Genomic DNA, 26030 nt, shown 5'->3' on the forward strand with positions numbered 1-26030 from the left:
TAAATCACAATCAGCAAATTCTTTCATCTAATATTTAACTGTAGCCAATAAAATATTACACCGGTTACCACTCAAGGCAAATGAAACCGCGTCCATTTGTTTATTGAGAAAGCACTTTCTTTCGGGGCATGTTAGTAGGTCCCTGGAGCCCAAGGGTGGGATAACCCCCAGGTGTAGATGACGTTGAACTCTACATGGGACGATGCTGTCTCCCGTTTATGGTCCAGATCTAGGTCCTGCTCTGGAGTCCGCAGTTTCGCTCCTACCCCATCCGAATAACCTGTTGCCCGGTAAAGCAGCGCTAGACGGGGTGAGGGGCAGGAATTTCTCGGGTTTTTTGTATACATAATTGGTCAATCTTGTTACTTAGACTTGGAGCAACATTTGTCTGATTCATTCTTCTGTTTTAACCCGCTAGAGATAAATCCCCAAACTGGCCCCGACTGGTTTAAGCGGATCGAGATAAATCCAGCTACAGTTTAAGAAGGACCCACAAGACTGGAACTCCAGGCTCAGGGCAACATTTCTAATTGGTTTGTCCTTGGGACAGTAAATATCCCTAAACCATTTTCTGCAGGAAGCGTGGGTTTGCCTTGGGCTCGCCTCTCAAGCATCTTGTTTATCGGCCCCACTTCTGATCCCCAGGAATCTCCTTCCTCCCCTCCCAGTGTAAAGATTTCCAAAAGGGCGGAGCTGAAATGTGTGTTCGACTCCCAGCCTCCTGCGATCGCGAGCAAATCATTTTAAATCTCTCTCCCCCCCCATAAGGATGAGATTTATCCACCTCAAGGGTGGTGGGTGACAGCTAATCGATTAATGTCTGTACAACACTTCGAAGATTAAAAGTGGTACCGCACAGGGCTAAGTATTTTGTTTTCAGATGGGGACCTCCCCCTAGTTGCTTTAAATTTCCTTCTCTCTCTCTCTCTCTCTCTTACAAGAGAAATACAAATGTTCTTACAAGTCAGTGTTTGAAAAAACGGATCGCCTGATATTCTCTTTTAAAAGCCCTCCCTCTGCAGGGAGTCGCGACTCCATGCCGGGAGCAGGGCCAGCCAGGGCTGAGGTGTGACCACGCCCCCGTAGCGTGGCGGAGGCTTCCTTGGAAGGGGGAAGTGGGAACTGCTGCGTTCTGCTCCCCCAGCCTTAGCACAAAGGGCCTGATCCAAAGCCCGCTGAAATCAATGGAAGTCCTCCCATTAACTTCGCAGGGCTTTGGATCAGGCCCAGCATGCAGGACTGATTCTCCTCCACTGAAGGGCGTCGCTGAACGAGGGACACTAACAGTGGCCATTGCCCAGGTTCTCTAGCGCCCCTTCTGTATTTGGGGCTCTCTTTAATATGAAATGCCCATAGAAACCCCCTTAAAACCATGGAGGGGATTGATCCTTCTCAATCTAAATGTCGCTGGGCCAGGGTAAAGAAGAGGGCAGGAGTGGGACCCCATTGCCTGATGCAAACCAGCTGCCTGCACCCCAGCAAGAGAGAGTAACCAGGAGCAAGCCTCTGCACGGTCACTCTTTTGCTTTGATCGTCTCCTTTCCTTTCTATTTGCACAAGGCCATTTTACAATGGCAAGAAGTGACCTCAGCGGGGGGGGGGGCGTTGTTCCTTCTCAGGTGGCCGCAGGCCTCACCGGCCAGGGCCCTGCAGGGCCCACACCTGTGCTGGTTTATGGCTTGGATTGAATGCAGTGCCTGCTCTGAGCTCTCCTTTCCCACCCTCCCCGCAAGCCGCCTGTGGACCCGCTCCGGCCGGTGTGACGGAGATAGCCCGGGGTTCCCTGGCAGTGCAACCGCTGGCTCCCCTTCTCCGGCGCCTTCCCCCAGCCAGAGAGGGGGCAGCTGTGCGGTTCTTCCTGGGAGATCCGGAAGGCCTTGCAGGCCTGGAGAGAGCCGAGCTCTGGTGACAGTCCTTGGGCCCCTCCTCTCCCTGAGCCCCATCACGCTCCCAGCCCAGCCAGTGGCAAACACAGGCCTATTCTGATACCTGGGCTGGGGGCAGATTTCCAGCTGGCGGAAATTGCCCCGGCTCCACTGAAGGCCACAGAGCTGTGACAAGAAGCCCCGCTGAGGATCTGCCCCCTGAGCAAACATCCCCTTTGCCCGCAGCCAGCCCAGGCTGCCCTGATGCACACAGCACGGGGAGGAGAGAGCAAGCGCCTTTCTAGAGCACGATACAACTTGTGCCCTCGCTGTCCTCCCCCCTTCGGAAGCTCTTGTCTACCCTCCTCCTGCTCCGGGTTAGCACCATCTCTGCGCCATATTCAGGCAGCCGGAAGGTGGGGAGAGCTGCACAAGAGATCGGCACCTGCCGCTGGGGGAGGGCTGTCACATTGCCCTTCAAAGGGGCGGTGTGGTGATGATGATCGATGGACGTTTGGGTTTGGCACATTAAAAACTGCAGAGGACAACCTTGCAGGGTGAGGAGAGGAGCCAGGTGGTCCCAACAAATCTTTTCTACCTCTCTAACCTTTGGGGGCAGATCCAGGATTTGCCCCTGTGATTCTTTCCAAGGGGTTCAGCACAGCTGAGGTGAAAGGGCTTTCTGTGTGGGGTGCTGGGACCGGTCCATTAGGTTAGTGGCTTTGTTCCTTTGACAAGTATCCATCCAGCTGACAGGCCTCCACTGTATTATTAAAGAACCGAGTCTGCTGCAAAAGAAGCGGGGAAGCTGTGTTTGGTTTGTTTTTTGTTTTCCCTTTCACAAGCCTGCCACTGAGCTTTTCCCACGAGTTCTCTGGGAGTTCACCCTGCACTGAACTGAAATGGGCTGGGTTAATCTTTTCCAGCAAATCTCCTCTTTTCTGCATCTTGAGATCAGCTCCGCAGATAGTGCCGGATGCGACCTGAAGGTTGCTACACTGTTGAGCTGATTTCGAAAGCAATTAATCAAACCCCTTCGTTTACTATTTCAACAATCCCTACCCCTTTGACGCATCCTTATTCTAATGGAAATAAACAGGAAATAAACACCTTGTCCCGCCCTCTCGCCTTCCTACACCCCTTGGGAAGTTATCGGTGGGGTTCGAGCATGTGAAAGGTTGTTGAAAGGAGGAAGGAAAAGAAAGAAAGAAAACCCCACAGAACTGGAGAGACTTGTCAACAATGAGCTCTGCAGATTGGGGAGAAAAATCTCTCCTGTTTCCCTATGTTTTAGGTGTAGATCAGGCTAGTGTCTGTGTTTCTGGAAAGTTAGAGGGGCATTGTGAGATGAGGAGAAGCATGTGATACTGAAGGGAACCACAAAACAATAAACTTTTTAGAGTAAAAAGGAGGAGCAGTTTGTTCTTCACAAAACAAAAATTTGGGGTAGTTGCCCGTTTTGTTGTTTAAGCAGCGTTTTCAAGTCACGTTTTGGATTAATGTTTAAATATATGTTTTAACTGGGTGATAAACGTTAGGGGTAGAAGGAAGAGAGAGAGACAGGTATTGCAGGATCATGGGCATCACTGGGCTTTTTTTTAATGGGAAAGGAAGTAACTAAAGGGCAGATCATGAATGGTGCTAAGCTTTCAGGGAACAATCTGAAAGAGTCCAGCTGGCTACTCTGCCATGTCCCCTCCAGCTTCACATAGCCTGAGTTCTGCTGATGGCAGAGGAGAATGAGTCAACAGTGTGCCCTTGTTGCCAAGAAGGCCAATGGCATTTTGGGATGTATATGTAGGGGCATTGCCAGCAGATCGAGGGACGTGATCGTTCCCCTCTATTCAACATTGGTGAGGCCTCATCTGGAGTACTGTGTCCAGTTTTGGGCCCCACACTAAAGAAGGATGTGGAAAAATTGGAAAGAGTCCAGCGGAGGGCAGCAAAAATGATTAGGGGACTGGAACACATGACTTATGAGGAGCGGCTGAGGGAACTGGGGTTGTTTAGTCTGCGGAAGAGAAGAATGAGGGGGGATTTGATAGCTGCTTTCAACTACCTGAAAGGGGGTTCCAAAGAGGATGGATCTAGACTGTTCTCAGTGGTAGCTGATGACAGAACAAGGAGTAATGGTCTCAAGTTGCAGTGGGGGAGGTTTAGGTTGGATATTAGGAAAAACTTCTTCACTACGAGGGTGGTGAAACACTGTAATGTGTTACCTAGGGAGGTGGTGGAATCTCCTTCCTTAGGTATTTTTAAGGTCAGGCTTGAGAAAGCCCTGGCTGGGATGATTTAGTTGGGGATTGGCCCTGCTTTGAGCAGGGGGTTGGACTAGATGACCACCTGAGGTCCCTTCCAACCCTGATATTCTATGATTCTATGATTCATAACAGTGTTGAATCGAAAAGTAAAGGGATTGCAGTGTAGAGCTGGGGTTAACATTTGTGTGCGAGTCTTTTTATGAGTCTAACCCTATTATCATATATTTTCCGCCTAGCGCTTGGCTGCGCCATTAAACAATTAAGAGGGTGCCATTTCGCCCCCAAAAGATGGGTTTCTCTTTTCTTATACAGTACATATCACCCAACAGAACAAAAGGAACGGAGAGTTGGGAGATTCAAAGAGGGCAATCGTTTAAGGGTCTGTTCTGACTTCTGGGTTAGAAGTGGTTTGGGTTAGGGGTTCACCAAGTTATATATACGCCGTGGTTTCAAGTAGATTTTAAAATGGGAGGTGATTTTAACCCTTCTCCCTTTCAGTCTGCCTGCGGTCTGTCAAGATTCCACGCCTGGAATCTGGCATATGCCATAGTTCCAGACACACGTGTATGGACTGAGATGAAGCGAGTTTCTGGCAGATGCTGGTTTTAGAATAGAAACGGTTCCCTCTAGTTCACAAGAGGCGACATATCTGTCCAGAGAACACAAACAGAGTCTCTGTGCCACATCCAAACAACGCCTCTTCTAAAGAAAGGTCAGGAAAAGGATGTCTGGGGGATAATAAAAAGTAAAATAAGGGGCCATTGCGGTAATTAACTATAAATATATATATAGTTGCCTTACACTTTATAGATCCCATCCTGCAGTCCTGATTCTTGGCAAATCGCTCAATGGCAGCTTTGCCTGAGCAAAGGATGAAGGATCAGAATCCATAGATAATGGGCACGATTCGAGTTCCTGTTCAAATTAAGCTAGTGTGAAAAATGTGAATTAATCTAATAAAGAAAACTTGTCAGACTCTCTCAGCTCTGACTGAAATATCAGTCAGGGCTGCTGTCACATTAACCTACTTGCACAAGATCTATAGCAATTTTTAAATTGTGGAAGAAACTCCCCAATCAGAGTGAAAAGATAATTTTCCCATAGCTATCCTTAGGTTCCGTTTTCAAGTAACAAATGTTTAGTTCTACGTATTCAGCGTTTATTTTCCTGGTGTTGTTTTCAGACTCATGTCCATATATTTCTCTTGCATTTTTGTAGAATACACATCACTTCTTTTAGTATTACATGGGGTACCTTTTTTTTAAACAAAGGAACAAAGTATTTCCAAACTTAGTGTTATTTTGTTTAACCTTATGCTCTTTGAAAAGGCGTTTATTGAGGAAATTAGAGAAAATATCAAAATAATGGCTTTAATAAGTGATAGAAAAAGCTTTTGGTTTTCTATAGTTTCTTTTGAGTCCACTTTCCCAGGCGTCTGCGAGTGCTATAATAGAGTACAGATTGAACAGTAAAGTATGTACTATTAACAAGGATGCAAAGTACTTGTAGTGTTTCCAAATGATGCATTTAGCCAGATGTTTAAGACATATGAGAGAAGAGTAGTTAAAACCCACATTATATAGTTCTGTCTAGTATAAAATTGCATGTGCTGACCCATATATTTTAAACTGTAAACGGACTCCAGTCATTTAAAATATTGCAACGTCGATAGGACTAATTAATTGGAAATAAGAAACGAAAGAATACAATTAAACGAGAAGAGAATCATTTTCTAATTTAATAGAGGGACATTTATAAAGATCACAAGCTAAAAGGCATCGAATGATTCTATCGACATTGTGTTAAATCAGAGTCCCAACTTGAGGGTGCCTGCAAAGCGCTCTACTACCAATTCACCCGTGCTGCTCCGGGCCTGCTTTCCTCCTCCTGCAAGGTATTATTTTCACATTTGCAATGAAAATGTTACAATCTGATATACCCAATTCCTTCCTGTAAAGCCCATTGATTTCCTCGTCCATGGCCAGCCGTGCTGCTAGCTAGGCACCTTGTTGATGTTTGGGGCATTGGTGCCGAGCTGTTTTAGAAGGCATTGCTATTTGCAAAGTGAAATTGTCAATAAAGCATCCCTAGCGCATATACAATATCCTTAAATATTAGGATACTTTATTAGCCCCATTTCCTAACAATAATTTATTGCAATAAAACAGACATCCAAGGTCCTCTTAAATTGTCTTTTCATAATGAATAAATTTAAACTGGCTAATTAATATATAAACTAACCCAATTTGTCAAGTTGATTTGTATTTTAGTTAATTGTGAAAGTAATTACCACATGGGCAAATTAACAGCTTTCTGGAAATGACCAAGGCTGGGGTTTTATTTCCTTCCTGGGTGAAGAAAATTCATTTTTCCCAGCTCTTGATGTGATGAATAAAAGTCATAAATCTGGGTGATTGGTGCAGGCAGAGTCTAAATGGCTTCATATTTCATTTTAGGTTTAATAGAAATATTCATGCTCCGTTTTAATGAAATTAAATTGAAGGGGGATGGGTTGGAAGGCTAGCGGTTGGGCTTTAAAGGGCCAGCACGGAGTTTTGTTCTCTGAAGTTACTGGGCTCTAGCCGCTTGTGGTTATTTGAATGAAACTAAGGCGCTGGTTGTTGGTTTGTTTGTTTGAAAGCGGCTTGGGCGAGGCGGCTTTGAAGAAGCCTGGATAGATGTCCCTGGCAGAGAAAACCCCGTGCCTGCCCATGAGGAATCAAGGGTCTGTAAAACTCGGAAGCTACTTCGCAAAAGGATATGATCAAACCCCTTCCCCTCCAGCGCCATTTACATTTGAAAGGGCAGCTGGGCACAAGCCGCATCCTCGCTCCCCTAAAGGCGAGGGCGTGGCGGTGTCGGGCCCGGGTTACAGGTCATCATTTAATATAAGCCGGTTTGTAACCGAGCGGCTCAGCCTACTGTGGGGTTCTATAAACAGGAACACGGTGGACAAGTGACTCTCCCCGGCAAAGGGGACTTTGAACCGGCCTCCCTCCGGCGCCGCAGTTCAAACCCGGGAGTCCCAGGAAATACCGCTGCCGCCGCTCGGACAAGAGCTGGAAGTGATTGGGGGAGGGAGAGAGTTTACTTGAATTCACACCCTGGCACTGGCCCCCCGGCAGATATCACGGGGGATTCAGAGGGGATCTGTGTCTGTTTACATTCGCAGTTGGAAGATATTCACCAAACCGGAACGGTCTTCTCCACACACATCCCCCCCAATCACCCCACATTAGATAAATCGGTACCTTCCACCCCCAACAAATAGCACGTTAACATCGGGCACCTTTAAAGTCTCTGCAGGTGCCTTACACAGATCTGTAACCGCGGCATGCAAAACCGCTGTCCCGCCTCGCCCGCGTTTCGGAGAGCAGAGTGAATACAAGTGTTTGAAGCTGCGGGCTGTTGGGGTTTTTTGTGGGTCAGCACGGTCTGACTGGTTAAGTCAATCAAGGAGTCTGGTTTGACACTCGAACCATCTTCAGCCGGAGCCGCTCCTTAATGGATCTGATCTGTGACTTGTTGATTTCCCCTGAGCAAATACGGCTTTGATGCAGTCCCAGCGAGAGTGGTTAGCTGATGAATTGACAAAAACTAATCAGCTTTATTGGGAAACAGGTTAAGGGCAGCGGAGTGTCAATAATTCTCAGCCTGACCCCCTCATCCATTAAGAGAGGCAGGCTGATTAGACCAAGGAGACCCTTTGCTTTTTGCACTGAAATTGCTTTCATAAACTCACCATTATTAGCAGTCAATGCAAGCAGCTAATTTAGAGGAGACATCTCTGGGATGTCACATTTATCATGGAGGTTTATGTATCATTATCTCATTTACAGAATGTCGCAGTGTAATATGTGTTTTTGGCAATATTGCTGGCCCAGTGCCTACCATTGGTTATTTCTTGTAGAGAACATCTGGGCGTTTTGAATTCAGCTCTGTGGGTTTAATTTAATATAAAAGAATGCAATCCAGTCCCTTTAATACAAACTAACTTGACCCCACTCCGGGCTGGGTAGAGAGTCAGACAAGGCTCTTAATACGAACCTTTGAAATTTTAATAACTTCAGCTACTATTTGATTGTCTTTTAATAAAAGGCAACAGGCACCTTTATTAAAGAAACGACAATGGGGAAACTGAGCATGATCATCTCGCTCCTCTTCATCGCTGTGTGTAAACGCTGAGAGCTGACTGGATCGCCTCTGAACGCATCGGGACCAGAACATAAAATGGTCTTTGAGCAGGATGCGCTCTGCGGGACCCACTTGGTCGCCTGTGGCTCGGAAGACCTGCCAGACGGCACTGTAAATTCCACGCCTTGCCCTTTCTTTTGAAATGAACTGATACTCAGCGGCTTGTACCGCCAAACGTTCCTGGGGTAAACAGAGGAGACCCTTCATTAAAGGAGACCACCCAGAGACGCCCTGAGAGGTGTCACCGAGGTTGGGCCTTGTGCTAATCTCCGCCGAGATAAAGCCATGTTCCCCTTATTGTTTTCACCTGGGCAATATACTGGATCAACACAGGTGCAGGAATTCCTATTGCTCTCCACAACCTGCTCTAAAGGACACTTTGCACAATGCTCAGCTGTGAGTTGGGAGCTGTCTGGACAGGAAGCCCTACCCCATTTATTCTGCTTTGATATAGGAGTCTCCTTCCCCCGCCCGCCCAAATATACTCATGACAGCGGTATTCAATACAAGATGTTCTGAACATCTAAATCTTTCCCTAAGCATGAAATATGAAACAGGGGGGCGGAAACGGTGGTCTAGAAAGTGATCTGGCCAGAAAGCAATCCTTTGTTTCTGGCTGTGAGGGTCAATGGGAATAGGCCCCTGTCTTTGGAGGCCCTTTGTTCTGGTTTGTTTTGTTTTCAGTTCGTAGGGCTACACCAGCGCTGCGTTTCCAAAGGGCGCATTGTTTAAATGGGGGAGCTGCCCCCACAGGAACCTGACAGAAGGCAGCTGAACTCCAAGGCCCTTTCCCAGCTGATTTCCCAGCTGAGCTGAAGAGCTGCCAGGGGTCACAGGGGACCCTTTAACGAGTTCATTAGCCAGATTATCTCTGCCTGCAGCTCGGGGAGGGGCAGGCCGCTGAACTTTCTACGCTGGTTCTAGGAACTCGAAGCAAACAGGAGGGCTCACTAGGAAGGGAAAAGTAGTTTAAAAAACTCCTCCTAGAAAGCTCGACAGGACAATTTAGCTACCCCCAGATATAAACCGGCCACGGACTGGATCGTGTCCACAGAGGGAGGTGGCAATACAATGAAAGGGGGGAAAAACCCACAGGGGAGACGTTCATTACGGGTCCAGGTCCTGTAAATTGGAAGGTGTTTGTGGCTCTTGTATTGTATTGCAAGATGCCTCGAAGGAGACTGTGTCTGGATTCCCTTTTCCTAGCCGGACAGCTGCCGTTTCTGCCACCTCAGCACAGCTAAATATACCAATTAACTGAAACTTCCTGTCATTATCCGCCTTGATTGAAACATTTTAGTGCTGCTATTCGTGTATCAGAATAGGCCCGAAGTTCAATTCCTGCAGCCGACTATGTATGTTGATAGGTTAAATTGGAAACTGAATATAGATACTATCACATCTGGAAAGGCATATCAGATACCCAGCTAGAGAGGAACAGTATCCAATAGGTCTTCCCAGGTGTGTTATGTAGACGACGGCTACATGGTATGAAAGTATCTGAATATTTTTTTTTCCCGTGGCCGTGATGGGCTGACTTTTGTTGGCGTTTTTTTCTTAGTACCTAGGTTGCCAACCACCTCCACTCTAGGCCGGTTTTCTAGCTGGGGGAACTGCGGTGCCCTTGACCGAAAGCCGCGCAGTAAGTACCTGGGCAGAGCAGGGACTGAAAGGAACCCCGGTCTCTCCTAGCCTCGCCCAGCGCTGGGACCACTGGGCCATCCTTCCTCGTGGATAGAGTTGGAAATATGTACTTTATAGGTAGCCAAAGAGACCTATGCTGGACATACATATTAGATACCTCTCCAAAGGATACCCCTGAACGGAAACGAGGCTAATCGCTGGGGGGGGGGGGGATTTGAACTGTTTTAATTGCTTGGCATTCGGTCACATAAATTAAAGCCATCAAAATGTTCGATGCTTTTCTGTCGCACCTGATTGATGGTGTTTTGCAGAGATCTTGTAATTTACTGCGGTTTCTGTAAAACCTGTTCTGTCTGACGGATCTGGGCTAGGCACTGGTGCCATTCGTTTTGAAGCCCTCGAGACAATAACCTGAGTGTGGCTGTAAAATCATATTTTCAATTTTTACGCTAAGTGAACTCGCCCGCAGCTTTCCACCTTTTTCAAATCAGGAAAAAGGCCATAAAGTGTCACCGCAACATGATGTCCATATCTGCGAAACAAACCATGTTGTGAATTAATTTTCATTTTACAACACCCAGCTGGAGACTACTACCATGCCTGGTGCAAGCCCCAACTCTGCGCTGAGAAAAGATTTCACTGCAGGTGATTTCACATTGCCAAATCTCCAGGTTCCTCATTTCAAATATTAGGTGCCAGAGCAATACTCTGTCCTTCAACAGCCTCCGTAATAGTATTAGGGACTGCTTAGCGAGTTAAATTAGAGTCGTGTCAGCCCTGCAGAAATTGGAAACAAGAGAACTTATCCGTTTCACATAGTAACTAGATCCGATCAAAAAGAAATGCAAAACTGAACAATGAGGTGGAAAAGTGGTGTTAAATATGAATACATCTAACCCCAAAAGGCTAAAATATTTCTGGGGTGCGTTTATACTGTGTTAATTTCCAGTGGAAAATCGGCTGGGTCTACCACTCCTCTCAAAGCGACCCTTTCAATACTCCGTTAGTCGGATCTGGTTATACAGCCCCTTTAGTATTCGGTGGAACAATGTCTGACACTGGAAAGGGTCTGTCAATATGTAGGGCAACGGGTGTCTTGATATTTTCCCCAAGCGACAACGTTTCACGTTAAAAGTGATTGCTAATGACGTGAAGAGAAAGAAACAATGCAGGTTTTATTGCCTCCGTGGAATCTAATACCCCACTCTGAACGTTACCATTCGGGTACCCCTGGTTCACTCCCGTCCTCCTCTTGTTCTCTTCTGAGCTTGATGACAGGTTTCAGAGTAGCAGCCGTGTTAGTCTGTATTCGCAAAAAGAAAAGGAGGACTTGTGGCACCTTAGAGATTAACCAATTTATTTGAGCATAAGCTTTCCTGAGCTACAGCTCACTTCATCGATGAAGTGAGCTGTAGCTCACGAAAGCTTATGCTCAAATAAATTGGTTAATCTCTAAGGTGCCACAAGTCCTCCTTTTCTTTCTTCTGAGCTTGTACGTCTTCCCGAGACAGACTAAACCGTTCACTTGCTATGCCATCCTGCGCCTTGCATGGACACTGGGTAGGGAATATATCAGTGAAAGCGCAACTGTCATTTATTCTGATTTGAACCGTTCCACCAACTAGACCAGGCTGACATTTAACATTTTAGAAACCCCGTGCCTAAGTGAACCGGCAAATGCAGCCATCTCGAGGTTGTGCAGTCCTTGGTGAGGGGAAGCTCTAGCAGAAGTCGAGGGTAGATTGGCCTGAGCCAGGGCTGCGAGAGGCGTTGGAAGAGTCTGTTCTGCCGAGCTCGTGTGCTGGTGACACTTTGCGGATTTCCGTGCCTTGTGCCAGGTTTGTGTCCGAGCTCTGGCAGCTCACATGGCTAGGGGTGCATGGGGCACACCCAGATTCTAGTGGGGGGGGGGTCCGGAACATTTGGGGCATGGCTCGGCTCTGGGAATCCTGCCCCTTCTTGGGATGAAGAATTTGCCCCTCAGACGTTCAGGGTCCGGCCCGATCCTGCGGTAGTGATGAGGCTGGCCCGGCAGAACCACCCGGACTACGTGAGACCTGTCGTAAAGAGGGAGCGATAAGGTTCCTTAAAAGGACAGTTGACAAGCCTGTCTCTGCAGCCCACTGAGCCACAAGACTCATGCATGCAGAGGCTTGAATGAGGCGTCCCCCCGTGCTTCGGGCAAAACCTTACAAAGGGTTTCCCAATTCCCTGCCCTGAATGCCCTAGCTCCTAGCTGTGTGGCAAAAGAGGCTTCATTGGAGCGGGGAAGGGGCCCTGGGTGCTGTTTTGCAAACGGTGGCTTTTAGCTGTTCGCCCACCCCTATTTGTCTCAGATTTAGGCAACAATCTCTGTTTATGTTTCTAAGCAACCGCTACAAGCCTCCCTATGTCAGGCACAGACGGGCCAAAGTAACAGCCATGGAGGACCCAGCGCAGATAACCCACCAGGCAGGGGACTGATCCCAGCTCTGTCAGGAGGACGAAGGGCAACTGGGGCGTTCACGCTGCTGCTGGTGCGTTTGCTGCAGGGGAGGCCCGGATCCCAAGCCCTTTGAAGCTCATGGAAAGACCCCCACTGGCTTCAATGGGCTTTGCTTCAAAAATAAAGCACCAGAAAGTAGCAGGTCGGAAGCAGGCAGTAAAGACGCAGAGAAAAACTCCCAAACAAACTGCTCCGTCTTGGGAAAAAGGAAATGGACTCTCAGGGATGCCCGGCCTCTGAGTTTGGGAACGGAGAGGAGATTCTGGTGTTTAGCTTGGAAACATTCCCCTCTCCGCCCCCCAACACGTGTATCCTCCACATTAATGCAAATACAACAACCTGATAAATCTGGGGGGCGAGATGCAGCTTTTATGCAAGAGAGGAGGCCCATTACAGGATCGGGACCTCCTCTCCCCTCCCGGTAATTCCTCCCCTGTCCCACCCCTCCCCTTGGGGGGCTATCTGGCCTGTGGGCTTCCCTTAAATGTATTTACCCTGCCTGGGCATCACAGTGGCCTTTAATACTTGACTGATCCCCATATGGGCAGTAATAGTTGGTGATTTGTACTAGTTTGCATGTGTCTCTGGCTTCATCCAATCCATGTTATTTCCATATTCAAAATGCTCTGAACCGCACATCCACAAGCAACATATCCCCCAAATAAAATATGGCCTGTAAGAAAGGGAGTACATTATACAAATGAACCAGTATGTTTTACAGACCAATAATTTACATGCCTGTGTCAAAGATACCCATAATCCAATCCTTCACATGCAGCCCGGCCTGGGAGGCATGAGAAGAATTCTGATGCCGTTGCACTCCTGAGCATTAAGGTGTTATTCACAAACCTTGCAATCCAGACACCGAACCAACACGCTTCCTGTACCCAGCTGGCCATTTCACACAGGGCATTGCCAGGTAATAGGTACATGGACCACAACAGGCTGGATTTGCTCGTTTAAGAGGTCTTTGGCTCACACAGGGTCACACTAATGCAGGAATGATTTAAAGGGGTTTCATTTTCCGAGCTCCCTGGTACAGTGTGTGCGAGGGGGGGGGGGGTGCGGGGGGCAAGTGGAAATCACAAGACGGCAGAGTGAAACCTGCCTCAAAATACCACTCCCAGAAGCCACAACGCTCAGTTGCTTAAGTGGTGTGCAGCATAGTCCGCCATAGTTACTAGGGGGTGTGAAGGGAAGGGATAGCCCAATAGGGCGCTGCCTTGTACTGTACAGGTGTAACTGTAACTTGAGTTATCGACGTGCCATTTCTTAAATCGACTTGTAGGGTTTCCACCCAGAGCTCCGCAGAAATAAACCCAGTGCATGGGGAATCTCCACGGACATCAACAAATCCTTGAACTCAGGAGATCTACCCAAACTGGCTCTCAGGGGCTGGTAATTTCCAATAGCTACGTACACCACCACCATTAATGGGATGGATACAATTAATTAGCTTGGCGGGGTGGGGGGACTTTGGGATTGGGGTGGTTATACTGACATTTTCCATCAGTCGCCGGCCAAAACACGCTGTTCCCAGTACTCTGCACACATACATTGATCTGCACGTCTGGTTACTAGATCGTGTTCAGACTGCATCACACCCCGGGAAAAGAGAGAGAGAAGTCAGCTCTATAACAATTGCTTATACAATTTTATTTTACTTTTAAAGTAGCTACTTTATTTGCCCAGTACCCTGCTCCCTAGGAAGTGCATGGGGATGGGAAAAACATCTCTCTCAGGACAAAAATCTGAATTTCCTGGTAAAGGACGTTGCCCTTGTTAGAACTATTAAACGGAGGAGGAGCTAAAGCTAGAGACACGGGCAGGATCTGTTCGGTCATGTAGACCATCTCCCTGCCAGTGCAAAACTGTTCCCTGTGGACACTTGTTAGTGTTTTGATTTAAATAAGCGATGATGACACTTCCCTGGAGAGGTCATTCTGAAGCAGCCTGCGGGGGAGAGTTCGATGTCTGATAACGTGAATACAAGCTGATGTATTTTTAAAATGCTTCATACCTGCATGGGTTGACATTACGTGGCTTTGGGGCTATCCTGGCCTTCCTACGATCTCTGGTATCAGGAGCTTTCGGACCTGAAAAAAAAAAACCTAACAGGTGAAGCAAATATTTAATAAATACCTGTCCCTTGGAAACAGAGTAATTTCACAATCCCGAGCTGCAATTATATGGAAATTAAGTCCTGTGCAGGTACAAAGTCAGACACATTATCACCAGCTCTTGCAAAAGCTTTTGAAGGGAGAATGTGTTTACTTTGTGACTCTTTCTTGTAACGGCCTGACCTTCTGTTCACATTCCCATTTGCGTTCTGCCTCTTTTCTCTCCTAACCCCCTTCTAGAGCGTCAGGAAATTCTTACTTTGCAAAAGACTGGAAACCTGCCTCCCTCTTGCTTTTCCTTTTATATTTCGGTGTATTTGTGTAAGATAAGTAGGTCTAATAACACTATTGACAAAACCGAATTTTGGTGGCAGGCTTGACTTCCTGACTTACAGATGTTTATTCTTTCCAACTCGTTAAAAATCTGTTGGCAGCGCATATACTGTAAATATTTGAAGTGTCCAGGAATGATAGAAAACTGGAGTTTAATACACTGCATACCACAGCTTGGACTTTCGATAGAGGCAACCATATGTGTAGGGCGTTAAGGTGGAGAACTGAGTCCCCATTGCTGGGGATAAGCCGAGCTGCAATAATTAACACTGTGTTTTTTTTTTGGTCTATGTGAAACAATATTTTTCATTCCGATTAAAAAAAACAGTGCTGACGTGTCTCACCCAGGCACAAAGAATTGGAGAGTTCCCCCTTCCCCCCTTTTGTATTTTTATTTTACATGGTCTTTTATTGTAAAAGGCAAGTTGCCAAATGAATAGTGTGGAAGGCAAAAGCTGTGGTCTGTGTAGGCATACGGGGTGTATAAAACATTGTTGCCTTCTCATTGGCACATTGTGTGACCGCTGATTTGTCACTTAATAATAGAAAATCACTATAAAATATCTTGCTTTTATTTAAGCAGCAGCTGGTGCCTTCTTCTCTGAAAGTACCTAGCAATTGCTATTAATTTTGCAAATGTGATAGCCAAAGCGATGCCATTTAACAAGGCTTAGAAAAAGCCTTGCCTGTTATATTATCACTGGCTAGTCGTGTTGTAATTATACATATACACAGTGTTGTAAGCATACCGGGAATAGAGTAAGGGCTCTTGGCGGAGCTGAATTTTTGTGGCATAACTGTGAAAATAAAAATGCACTGTTCACCGGTGAGCTGATGATACAGGTCAGACATCTGCGTGAAAAGCCTGAGGTCAGGAGCAAACGCAGGTTTATTATGTTTGTTGTTATTTAAAGACTTGAAATAAATTTCATCCAGGTCCTGTTTTGTGGTCACCAAATTGCTACATTAGGTTAGAAACTGAGTATAGATGTGGATCACATCTGGAAAGACATATCAGGTCAATCCATATCCAGCTAGAAATGGATATTATCCAACCTGTCATTCCAGATGTGTTCTGTAGACTATGGATACACCGTACGTAAGTGTCTGAGAACATATTTCATCTTATTTTTCCGTGCCCGGGCCTTTCATCACAACAAAAAGACTACAGGCCGCTTCGTGGGGGATAGATTCTTTAAACCACCCAAACGAACCGTACGAACATCTCACTTAAATCTTACACATTTTACACTTCAGTCTTACACCGATTAAGGTAACATCACGTTCACTGCAGAATGGGCTAAACAGACACAAGTGGAGAAGATCCTTCGAGCTGTACATTGTGCCGCTGTCCAGATGCTCGCTCGCACACACAAACACGCACACGCACAGACATATTTGCTGTGGCCCAAGACTCTTCATACCAGGGTATGAATGTGGAACGACTAACGCATCATTGCTGATGATGTTCAAGCAGAATATGTTTGCCTTGCGATTATTGCACATTCTTCCTGGCTGAATTTTATCTTCAGTCTTTCAAAACCTGGCACAACCGAGGCATTTATTTTTGGTTTTGTTTTTTTTGTGGGTCAGGGGGAGGTAAATACAGAAGCTTCTCAAGTCACTTTCCTTCCTCTGTGTTGGTCATCACACACACACACACACACACACACACACACACACTCTCTCTCTCTCTCTCTCTCTCTCTCTCTTTCCCTTCAACCTGCTCCAAAGGGCAAAGAAATGAAGTGGGCAGGCCCCATTCCCGACGCGTTGACAGGTGTGCTGCAGGGCCAATCGCGGCTGCCAAACCCTAGTGCCGGCCACCAATAGTATTTCCTCCAGCCTCGGGGCCAATGGGAGCCGGATCTGAGCCTTCAAGTGAGTAGAGTTTGGAGCTGAGGTGCTTACTATCTGCCGAGAGACATTTTGCTGTGCTTGGCCTGGGGGGCTGGTCCTCCGGTCTCGGCAGAGCCCCAGCGCTGGGAGTGGGAGTGGGAGGGGGGCGCAGACGCTCCGCGGGGCGCTGTGGGGTCGGGCGGGGGCTGTTTGTTAGGGTTATTTTATAGACGAAGGGAGGTGTTTTTTTTTTTAGAAACAATCCGATGGAAAAATCCAAAAATTTCCGGATCGATGCTCTCCTAGCAGTCGACCCTCCCAAAGCCGCCGCCGCCGCCTCCGCGCAGACCTCACCGCTGGCCTTGGTCACCTCCCTCGCCAACACATCTGGCCACAGCAGCAGCAGCAGTAACAGCAGCAGCTGCAGCCCCCCGTCCTCCTCCGAGCGCCACAGCGGCGGCTCCTCGGACTGCCTGCGGACCGAGAGCCCTTCGCCGCCGCGGATCCTCGCCGCGCACTGCGGGCTGGTGCCCAAGCCCGGCTTCCTGACCAGCACCAGCAGCGCCAGCAGCCATCACCACCACCACCACTCCGCCGGGGGCATGGCCCTGGGACTGCACCAGGGGGGAGCGGGCATCCCCACCCAGGCCGCCCTCTACGGGCACCCCATGTACAGCTATTCGGCAGCCGCTCTGGCCGGGCAGCACCCCGCTTTGTCTTACTCCTACTCCCAGGTGCAAGGGGCTCACCCTTCTCACCCTGCCGCAGACCCCATCAAACTCAGTGCCGGGACTTTTCAGCTGGATCAGTGGTTACGAGCATCCACAGCGGGCATGATCCTCCCGAAAATGCCGGACTTTAACTGTGAGTATCTCCTGGCCAAGCCCCGGTCTTGGGGGCGCTGGGTTTGTTACGATCTGTCCTTTTCCTTTGCGCGTATCCTCGCCGCTTCCCCACCTGCCCCTCGGCATTGCCCGAGCCAGGCTGTAGCGGTCCAGGGGCCTACGGCAAGGATACGCTGATTCTCCCAGTCTTTCCTCGTAGTTAATGTCCCACGCCATTCAGCTAGCGCCTGGCAGGATTCGGTCAAGACTTCAGCCGGCGGCGTGTGTAATAATATATACATTTTATTTGGTAATATTAGCACGAGGGCGGAAATCGCGATTAACAATGGGAAGCTGGAATGTGTTGCAGCTCATTGTGGCCAGCACTTTAGCAGTAAGTAATAGACTGATCTTTCTTGGGAAGTGAAATGTAAAGGTGACAAATCATCCATTGCGTTCTAAGTTCTAATTCACACTGTTCCGTGGGGGGAGTTGTGCTAAATAACGAATGAGAACCAAATATCGGTGTATATGAAAATCTATAAAAACTGACGGTAATTTTTTTGTTTGTTTATTTTTCTTCCGGATGGCAGAGCGATCCTGCTCATATTTGTTAATATTACGGTATAAAGAGTATGAGGTACAACTTTACAGGGCTCTGTCAATTTCACGCAGAATGACGCTTAGTCAGATCCTGTCATCCAGGCAAATTTCACAGACCTCTTCCTCAGGAAAGAGGTGATGGTAATCAGAGCACACTCCTCCCTTGGATGGTTCCAGTGAACATTCTTTGCTATAATTAAATGTTTATTTGGTGTCATTGAAATAAGGCAGCTAAATAATTGCAATCACCTATATTTGAGCATTTTAAAAAACCGCTTTAAATAACAGAAACACTGACCTGTCCTAACAGCAGCTGGGCAGCTAGGCCTCAATGGAGATGGGGACATTTTTTGCATCTTTGTATTAGGCAAAGATCATTTTCTTAGGTGTTAGCTCTCTGTGGGAATTACTGGCTTAACAATAGGTTAGGTGTAGTTTTACTTAAATCATGACAGGAAAGAATTACGGGTTTGGGGTTTTTTTTCATACACTCCACACACATACAGACAAAAAAGTCCATTGTTTTCTCTTAAATAGGTTTGTTTAGACTAGGACATTCAAGAAGAAAAATAATTAGAAAAGCTGTCCGAATTCTTGCCCTTTCAAACAAAACGCACTAGTGAATAAATAGCCAAGAGAAAAGATAATAGAGGCCTGGAAAATCACACAGCAGTGAGAAAATCTCATCTGTGTTACTGTTTGTATGCCGGACACTGTCTTTTTTATTCAGGTCATTTTAGCAGGTTTGCTCCAAATGAGGTAGTAAAGGCAGGCTCCTCCTCCCCTCTCTTTTACAGGCTTTTTAGTTTCTAAAGCAAACAACAAGAACAACAACAAAGACGAGAGAATGTCCAAGAAATCACAAATCATATGTTATAATCACATTCAAAATGATTGTGTTGCCTCTTAGAAGGAGCATATATATCATCTGCAGCTACGGAGACTGAATTGGTTGTTTAAAAAGGATTTCAGCTCGCATGCTTCCAAATTGATGTTCTCATTTATGTGTCCATTAAATATGACGGCAATATTTTAGGAGAACAATCTCCCCATCAGTTCTCTTTACTTGCAACTCTCAACCGAGTAATTTTTGACGCAGTCCTGATCTTTGAATCCAGAAAACGTGCGGAGATTATAACATCGAATTTTATAGTTCGAAAACATTGTTGAAAATGGATATTTCCTATATATAGTTACCTCGCGCGAATACGGAACAGTATTTCACGTCATGTTTCATGTCACATTTGTCTCCTATTGTCTGCAAACATAATAGACTTGCCAGCTGAGATAATGAAATAAAATAAATACAAACAAATGGAACTGATTGGAGAGAAACCTTTTTCTCTAATCTGCCGGGGGGCGGGGGAGGGGGCATTGCTTTGGCCAAGCTTCCCACTGCACATTTCCCCAAAGTCACTTTGGAGTCTGTTTTAATTAAAGTTCTAATGTATGGTCAAGCTGGGAATTCGGGAGACTTGTTTAACTAAAGCAGGGGGCGTTAAAGTGAAATGAAGCAAATTGCTGGTCCCCTGAGAGACTGATATCATTTCACCGCGGTCCCGGGTTCCTTTTATTGTCTAGCACTTGTCAGGCTCTTGGGAAATCAAGAAGTCCCTCTTTGGCCATAAATTTCCCTGCGGTGAATCTATGTGAAATTATGTAAATAGAGACGTCCGTCTCCTATTGCCATCAGGCGAATCTTGAGGTGTCTAATTTAGGGAACGAGAATGTTTACTTTAAAGTGCCTTTAACGCTGCAATAGTAACAATGTGAGGACGGGAGGGTTTCCTTAAACCGGGTGAGCGGTCCGAGGGGCCGAGCCAGCAGCTCTTTCCAAACAGCGGCCCAGGGACTGCACTATTATCCGATCACTCTACTCCACTGCAAAAAAAATCCCCCAGGATGTTACTCCGAGGTGCCAGTACATTTGCCTTCGTTGCGAGGGCGGGCCCGAAGGAGACTTGTCCCCGAGCACGGCCGGCTCAGGGCTGTGTGTGTGATAGATACCGGTCTGAAGCCAGGAGTGCGGAGATGCGGTACTAATTGGAAGTGGTCACCGTTTGGGTAGTTTTTCATTGTGGCATGTAGAAAGGTCACCACTGGGGTTAGCTATCGGAAGAATGCATGCGGCGGGGAGCTTTTAATCACTTGTTCCTCTTCCCTTTTCTCCATTTTTTTAAATAGGAATTTCGCACTGATGTATCTTTTCTAACCCCTCGCCCCCATGCTGCCTCCCCTCTTCTCTCCCTCGCAGGGGACCAGCAGTTCTCTTCCTTTCCCAGTCCTTTCCCATTGGATCTAACTTGCCCCCCAGGGGGGCAGGTGGACGCAGCCAGGGACACTAGAACGATCCTCTTTAATGCTGACGGGAGCTGGGCCCCGGCCGTCTCAGCTCCGGCCCGTGAGAGCCGGCTGCCTTGGGAGGGTGGCGGGGCTCAGGCTGCTCCGCTCCGGCTGCCCGCGTTGTGCTGATGCGCCGTTTTGTCTCCAGCCCAGGCGCAGTCCAACCTGCTGGGGAAGTGCCGGCGGCCCCGCACCGCCTTCACCAGCCAGCAGCTGCTGGAGCTGGAGCATCAGTTCAAACTGAACAAATACCTCTCCAGGCCCAAACGCTTCGAGGTGGCCACGTCCCTCATGCTCACGGAGACCCAGGTGGGTGGCGGCTGCAGCGGCCCTCCGGGCTCCGGGGAAGGGGCCCGGCGCTTAGAACCAGCGGCCCGGGGCTCTGCGGGCTCAGGAAAGCAGGCTCGCTCCGCGCAGCCCCAGCCCGCCCCGGGCCACCAGGGTGGGCTTCCCAGCTCCCTCCCGGCGGCCGCAAAGCCTGCCCCCTCCCGGGCTCCCTCCGTGGCCGCTGGGCTCTGCCTGCCCCCTCCCGGACTCCCCCCGCTGCCCCCATGGCCCCTGGGCTCTGCCTGGCAACCCTCGGCGCGAGGAGGCTGCGGGCCGCTCGGCGTGTTTCCAGCCAGGGCCAGCTGCACCGGGGGTTCGCAGCCCCGTGTTACCCCGGAGCGGTGGGATCCCTTCTGACCAGGCCAGTGGGGGGTGGAGGCTGACTGGGGGCAGCGGGAGCTGCAGGCAGGAGGGGTGGCCTCGGTACGGCAGAGGTGTTGGGCAGCAGGTCCGGGGGCAGAGACGTGTGTGTGTGTGCGGAATGGGGGGGGGAGGTGCAGGGTGAGACTGGGGGTGTGTGTGTGTGTGTGTGTGTGTGTGTCCTGCGGCCTGCGATCCCCCCTCAGCCCCTCTCTCGCTCCGCAGGTGAAAATCTGGTTCCAGAACCGGCGCATGAAGTGGAAGCGGAGTAAAAAGGCCAAGGAGCAGGCGGCGCAGGAGGCAGAGAAGCAGAAGAGCGGGCTGGGCGGGGAGGACAAGGCGGACGAGGAGCTGCTGCTGCCGGCCCCGGAGAAGAGCAGCGGCCGCCGGCTGCGGGAGCTCAGGGACAGCGACCCCGAGGAGGAGGAAGCCGGACACTGCTGCCCCTACAACTCCTCCGACTGCTCCGAGGGTGACGAGGAGGAGACACAGCCCCGCAGCAGGCACGCCTCCCCGCTGCAGCCGCCCCCCGGCCAGCCCCAGTGAGCCAGCAGGCGGGCTCCCCTCATTCCTGCTGCTGCTATCCGGTCCCAGACCTTTTAGCCCTACACCAGCCTGCCCACCCCAGCCACCCCAGACAGATCCCTCTGCCCACCCCAGCCACCAGACTCCTCTGCCCACCCCTACCCCAGCCACCTCCAGACAGACCCCTCTGCCCACCCCAACCACCTCCAGACAAACCCTTCTGTCCACCCCCACCCAACACCTCCAGACAGACCCCTCTGCCCATCCCTACCCCAGCCACCTTCCAGACAGACCCCTCTGCTCACCCCCACCCCAGCCACCTCCAGACAGACCCCTCTACCTCAGACACCTCCTGACAGCGCCCTCTGCCCACCCCTGCCCCAGCCACCTCCAGACAAACACACACTCCTCTGCCCAGCCCCCCAAACACCTCACACACCTCTACCCGCCCCATCCTACCCTTCCCCAGACTGCTCACCTTTCCTCTCGACTCCTCCTCCCCACTTTTCTCCACCATCCCCTACTCCCCTCCTAGTGACACACATCTGCCCACTGCCCCATGCCACCATCAACAACACCTATTCCTCTGCCCCGACCCTACACATCTGCTTTTCCTCCATCTCTGCAGCCTTTGGTGTCAGTGAAATGAGTCCCAAATGCAGCCATCTTCCTGCACTGGAGGAGGAACAGCTAATCTTATACCAGTACCTTTTATTTCTACATGGGAAGTATTCGGTCTTCAGCTGCGCACAAGCCCAGATCCATCATTGCTCTTTGGTGTCAGCATTTCAGCTGTCATGTAACAAACAAACAAACAAACAGAGAAACCAAGCAGGTAATATTAGAGGTGAGCAGCTTTTGGTAAGGTTTGGATTTTTTTTTTTGAGGTACATTGACAAAAGGATTCTTCTTCCTACACATGGTAGAGAAGATTTATAGTTCACCACAGTGTTAAGAGACATTTTAAAAACTTGAACCTTACCCATGGAAACCTTATTCTTTTGCTGAGTATTGGAAATGTTTTGTGCTTATTATATATCTGGAAACCTGTTTGCCATGAACGTTAAAACTGCTGGAAATCTCAAGACTGGACTGTCTTTATTTTTGTATATTGTATTTATAAAAAGGGGCACCTCTACTTATGCATGCTAAATTATTATTCAGCTTCTCCATCGGCCATGATGGTATGTAAAATAAACATTTTGTACTTGAGCCTTATGTACAATTTTTTTTTTTGTAAAGGAATAGGACTGGCTCCCAGGGTCTGGAGTTTATAACGCGCTCGGAATCATATCATCTGTCACTTTATTATACACGTTATTATGCATATTTCATGGAAAAAACTGGAACGAAAGGATGTCTCTGAATCCATACACTACCTGATAGGGGCTGGAGGAAGGACCCCAGATGTATAGTTAAATAAATCCACTAGACGTTGTACAATTTCCCATGAAAGAGGCTTTTGCCAGATTGTTTTCCGAACTAAATTTAATTCGATCTAAATACTCTAACATTGTACTAAATCAACAGTTCTCAGAACATGGAGTGGTTTCCTCATACTTACACCTAACAATACACTTATGAGGACAACTTTTATTGAAAAAAAATCTATTTTCTTCCTCGTTTTTGCCTGTTGGGCCAGATTCAGATCTCAGTGTAAATCTGGGATAACTCCATTAAAGTCTGGAGCAGGATACTAGATTTACCTGCAATCAGAAACCGCTCCAGTTTGGTTTTTTATTAAGCAGACAATAAGAGGAGAGGGATTCATGCAAGGCGACTGCTGCTGTGTTTTAAATAGAGTGGCTTTCTGATCTCTCCCTAGCTGTATTGTGAATCCAACTCTGTTTCTGATTGCTTGTTGCTAAATAGTCTTCCCTTTTGACTTTGATTCCTCCCTGCCATGCAATTCAGCCGACTTGGCCCGGCCCTACGGCCAGCTGGTAATGGCTCTCTCGGATCTGTGCAAATGTACAGCCGAGCAAACATTAGAAGAGAGTCAAACTGCGGAAACATTTCACAGGAGAGCTGCAGTGGCTGTGGATTAATAAACCTCTGCAATGTGGCTCATCAATCAGCAAGCTGCAGAAGCTGCGAGGATGCCCTACACATGGAGGAAGGAATCCTAAGGGCTGGGGACAGAGAGGACCGAGCAACCATCTGCATATGCGGGGTAGCTTTTCACCCAAGCGTGCTTAGCAGGAGACAGGCACCCTCCGGAAAAAATCTGCAGCGCAGGATCCTTGCTAGCCTAAACTGGGGGATTTATGCACCTACCGCTCAACGCAGCTATTGCATATTTTAAAAACGGGCACACAGGCAGGGCTGACAAACGTGCTGAACGAAACGTGCTGTTTTCAAGGTCGCGTTTAAAACTTATTCTCTCTGCGACATGCATCATTTATGTGAATGGACGAAAGAGGCGAAATCTTCATTCCTTCAATGGAAACACTATTTATACTGGATAGTTAACTTTATTACACACCCCTGCATTATAAGCACGGTTTATATTGAGGAAATAAGGATGTTCACATAGACTTTAAAATGATAAATACTGACTATCGGGTGAGATGGAGAACAGGCCTTCGATCAACAGCTGACTATAATTTTGCTATGAAGCCATTTTGCTTTATCTTACCCTTCCCTCCCTTCACTATTTTAAATGCACACATCTAACCCAAATCCGGGCTCGTATCTTATTTGCTCCATCCCACACCCAGCACATATAAATCAGCGCCGAAAGACTCTCCTTCCCGGTATAATGCCACGTACAGCACAGCACCAAGGCGTGGGAACGATAGCGAAAAGACGGAGATGCGGCCCTGCAGCGAGCCGGATTGAAGTACCAATTCCATTGTGAACTGCCCCCAGTTAAAAGGAAGCAATTGGGTTATTAGTGTTCAAGTGGGAAAAATTAAAACCCAACCGGCTGAAAGCCCCGGCGCAGGAAATTAGAAAGCGGTGCTAATTTACAGGCATTGTCTTAATTCAAGGGCTAACAATGTGGAAAGTTGTTGTTAGCCCCGGCAAGCAAAGTGGAAAGGAATAAAATGACCGACCGAAACGGCCCTTTCAGGAGATTTCATTATGAAACTCATTCCCACTAAATTGTCTTTAACTATTGAATAATGAAAAAGGTAGAACGTTATTTGCTATTTAAGCTTCCCACTTAGAGCCCGCCCGTTAGAATAGTGCTGCGTTTGGGAGCCTCCCGGCAGATTTCTGGTGGAGTCAGCATAACTGTCCTCATTCACGCTCCTTAATAGCGGCGGAATTTATCTCTCTCATAAATTTAATGATCAATTCGTTCTTGTCACCGCAGCTCTTCCCCAAATCAATTATAGCAAATTTAAATATAATCACTGGCTCATCCTAACTAACTCGGGGCCACATCTAACAATTCATTCCCACTAATGAATTACTGTGCGTCTCTTCCCTCTTTTTAGTCTGATACCATCCTCCACGGGCAGCTTAGAGGCGCAAAAAGAATATTAGCACCTGAGCACGAGGGGTAGCGACCAGCGGATTACAGGAAGGTAACTAACTACCCTAGACTAGATTCTACATTTCCCATTAGGCCGAATCCTGCTCTCCGTCACCCTGCTGTACATCTGGAGTAACTCTGCCGAATTCAGTAGAGTAACTCCGAATTTTTACATTAGGGTACCGAAGAAGAGAATATGTCTAGGGAGTTTTGTTTACCCAGGATCAGAGTAGAGTAAAAGTAGTTTTATGGATCCTGCTTGCTTTTCTCCCCATAGGACCCCGATTGTGGTCTCGTTTACACTGGTGTAAATCCACTGATTTTAATGTAGTTACTCCCGGTTTACACAGCTCAGAGTCAAGCCCCGTGATTTCAGTAAGGCAAGGAGGATTGGCTCACCAGGTCTTTGTTCTTTCTGTTCAACACCCCCCCCCCACCTTTCCCCAGGAATGGGAAAGACAAAACAGGTCGTCTGAGCAGCATTCATCCTATCATCTGGTGCCAGCAAACCCTGCTCAGGTGCACAGCCCCTCCATCCTGAGGTTGCAGACAGAACTGCTCAGCAAACATGACATCTTGGCGATCTTGCTATTTTTTGCTTCTTACCCAGAGACTCGCACCATCGTAGAGTTTTTAACTGTATCTGAATATGTAAATTCGGTCACAAAATTATTACTCTCAAGTATATCCCAGGTTGTACGGAAGAATAATAGCCTATAAAATATGGAGTGTCCCCACTCCCGTACACCTTTTTAAAAGTGATTTTTTTACAAACCTGTATTAACCTTTCAAATGAAAACAATATGGCCCATATAAATTACTT

General features: G+C 47.9%; 1 protein-coding gene and 1 long non-coding RNA gene across 3 annotated transcripts; both read left to right on the forward strand.

Annotated features, from left to right (window-relative positions):
* The first annotated feature begins 7049 nt into the window (after positions 1–7049).
* LOC122464353 lies at positions 7050–12599 on the forward strand. Of its 2 annotated transcripts, none has more exons than XR_006288301.1 (3): positions 7050–9808; positions 11615–11802; positions 12334–12599. It is a non-coding gene; the product is annotated as an uncharacterized LOC122464353 (long non-coding RNA). The 2 variants fall into 2 exon arrangements; XR_006288300.1 differs by lacking the exon at positions 7050–9808 and adding an exon at positions 10545–10609.
* Positions 12600–16965: 4366 nt separating this feature from the next.
* MNX1 (motor neuron and pancreas homeobox 1) lies at positions 16966–22935 on the forward strand. The gene is made up of 3 exons (XM_037891658.2): positions 16966–17605; positions 20660–20820; positions 21424–22935. The coding sequence occupies exons 1-3, from the start codon at positions 17008–17010 to the stop codon at positions 21742–21744; spliced, it is 1080 nt and encodes a 359-aa protein (XP_037747586.1). The 5' UTR covers positions 16966–17007; the 3' UTR covers positions 21745–22935.
* Positions 22936–26030: the final 3095 nt, after the last annotated feature.

The sequence above is a fragment of the Chelonia mydas genome, chromosome 2 (assembly GCF_015237465.2).
Source record: "Chelonia mydas isolate rCheMyd1 chromosome 2, rCheMyd1.pri.v2, whole genome shotgun sequence".
In the NCBI taxonomy this organism is placed as follows: Eukaryota; Metazoa; Chordata; order Testudines; family Cheloniidae; genus Chelonia; species Chelonia mydas.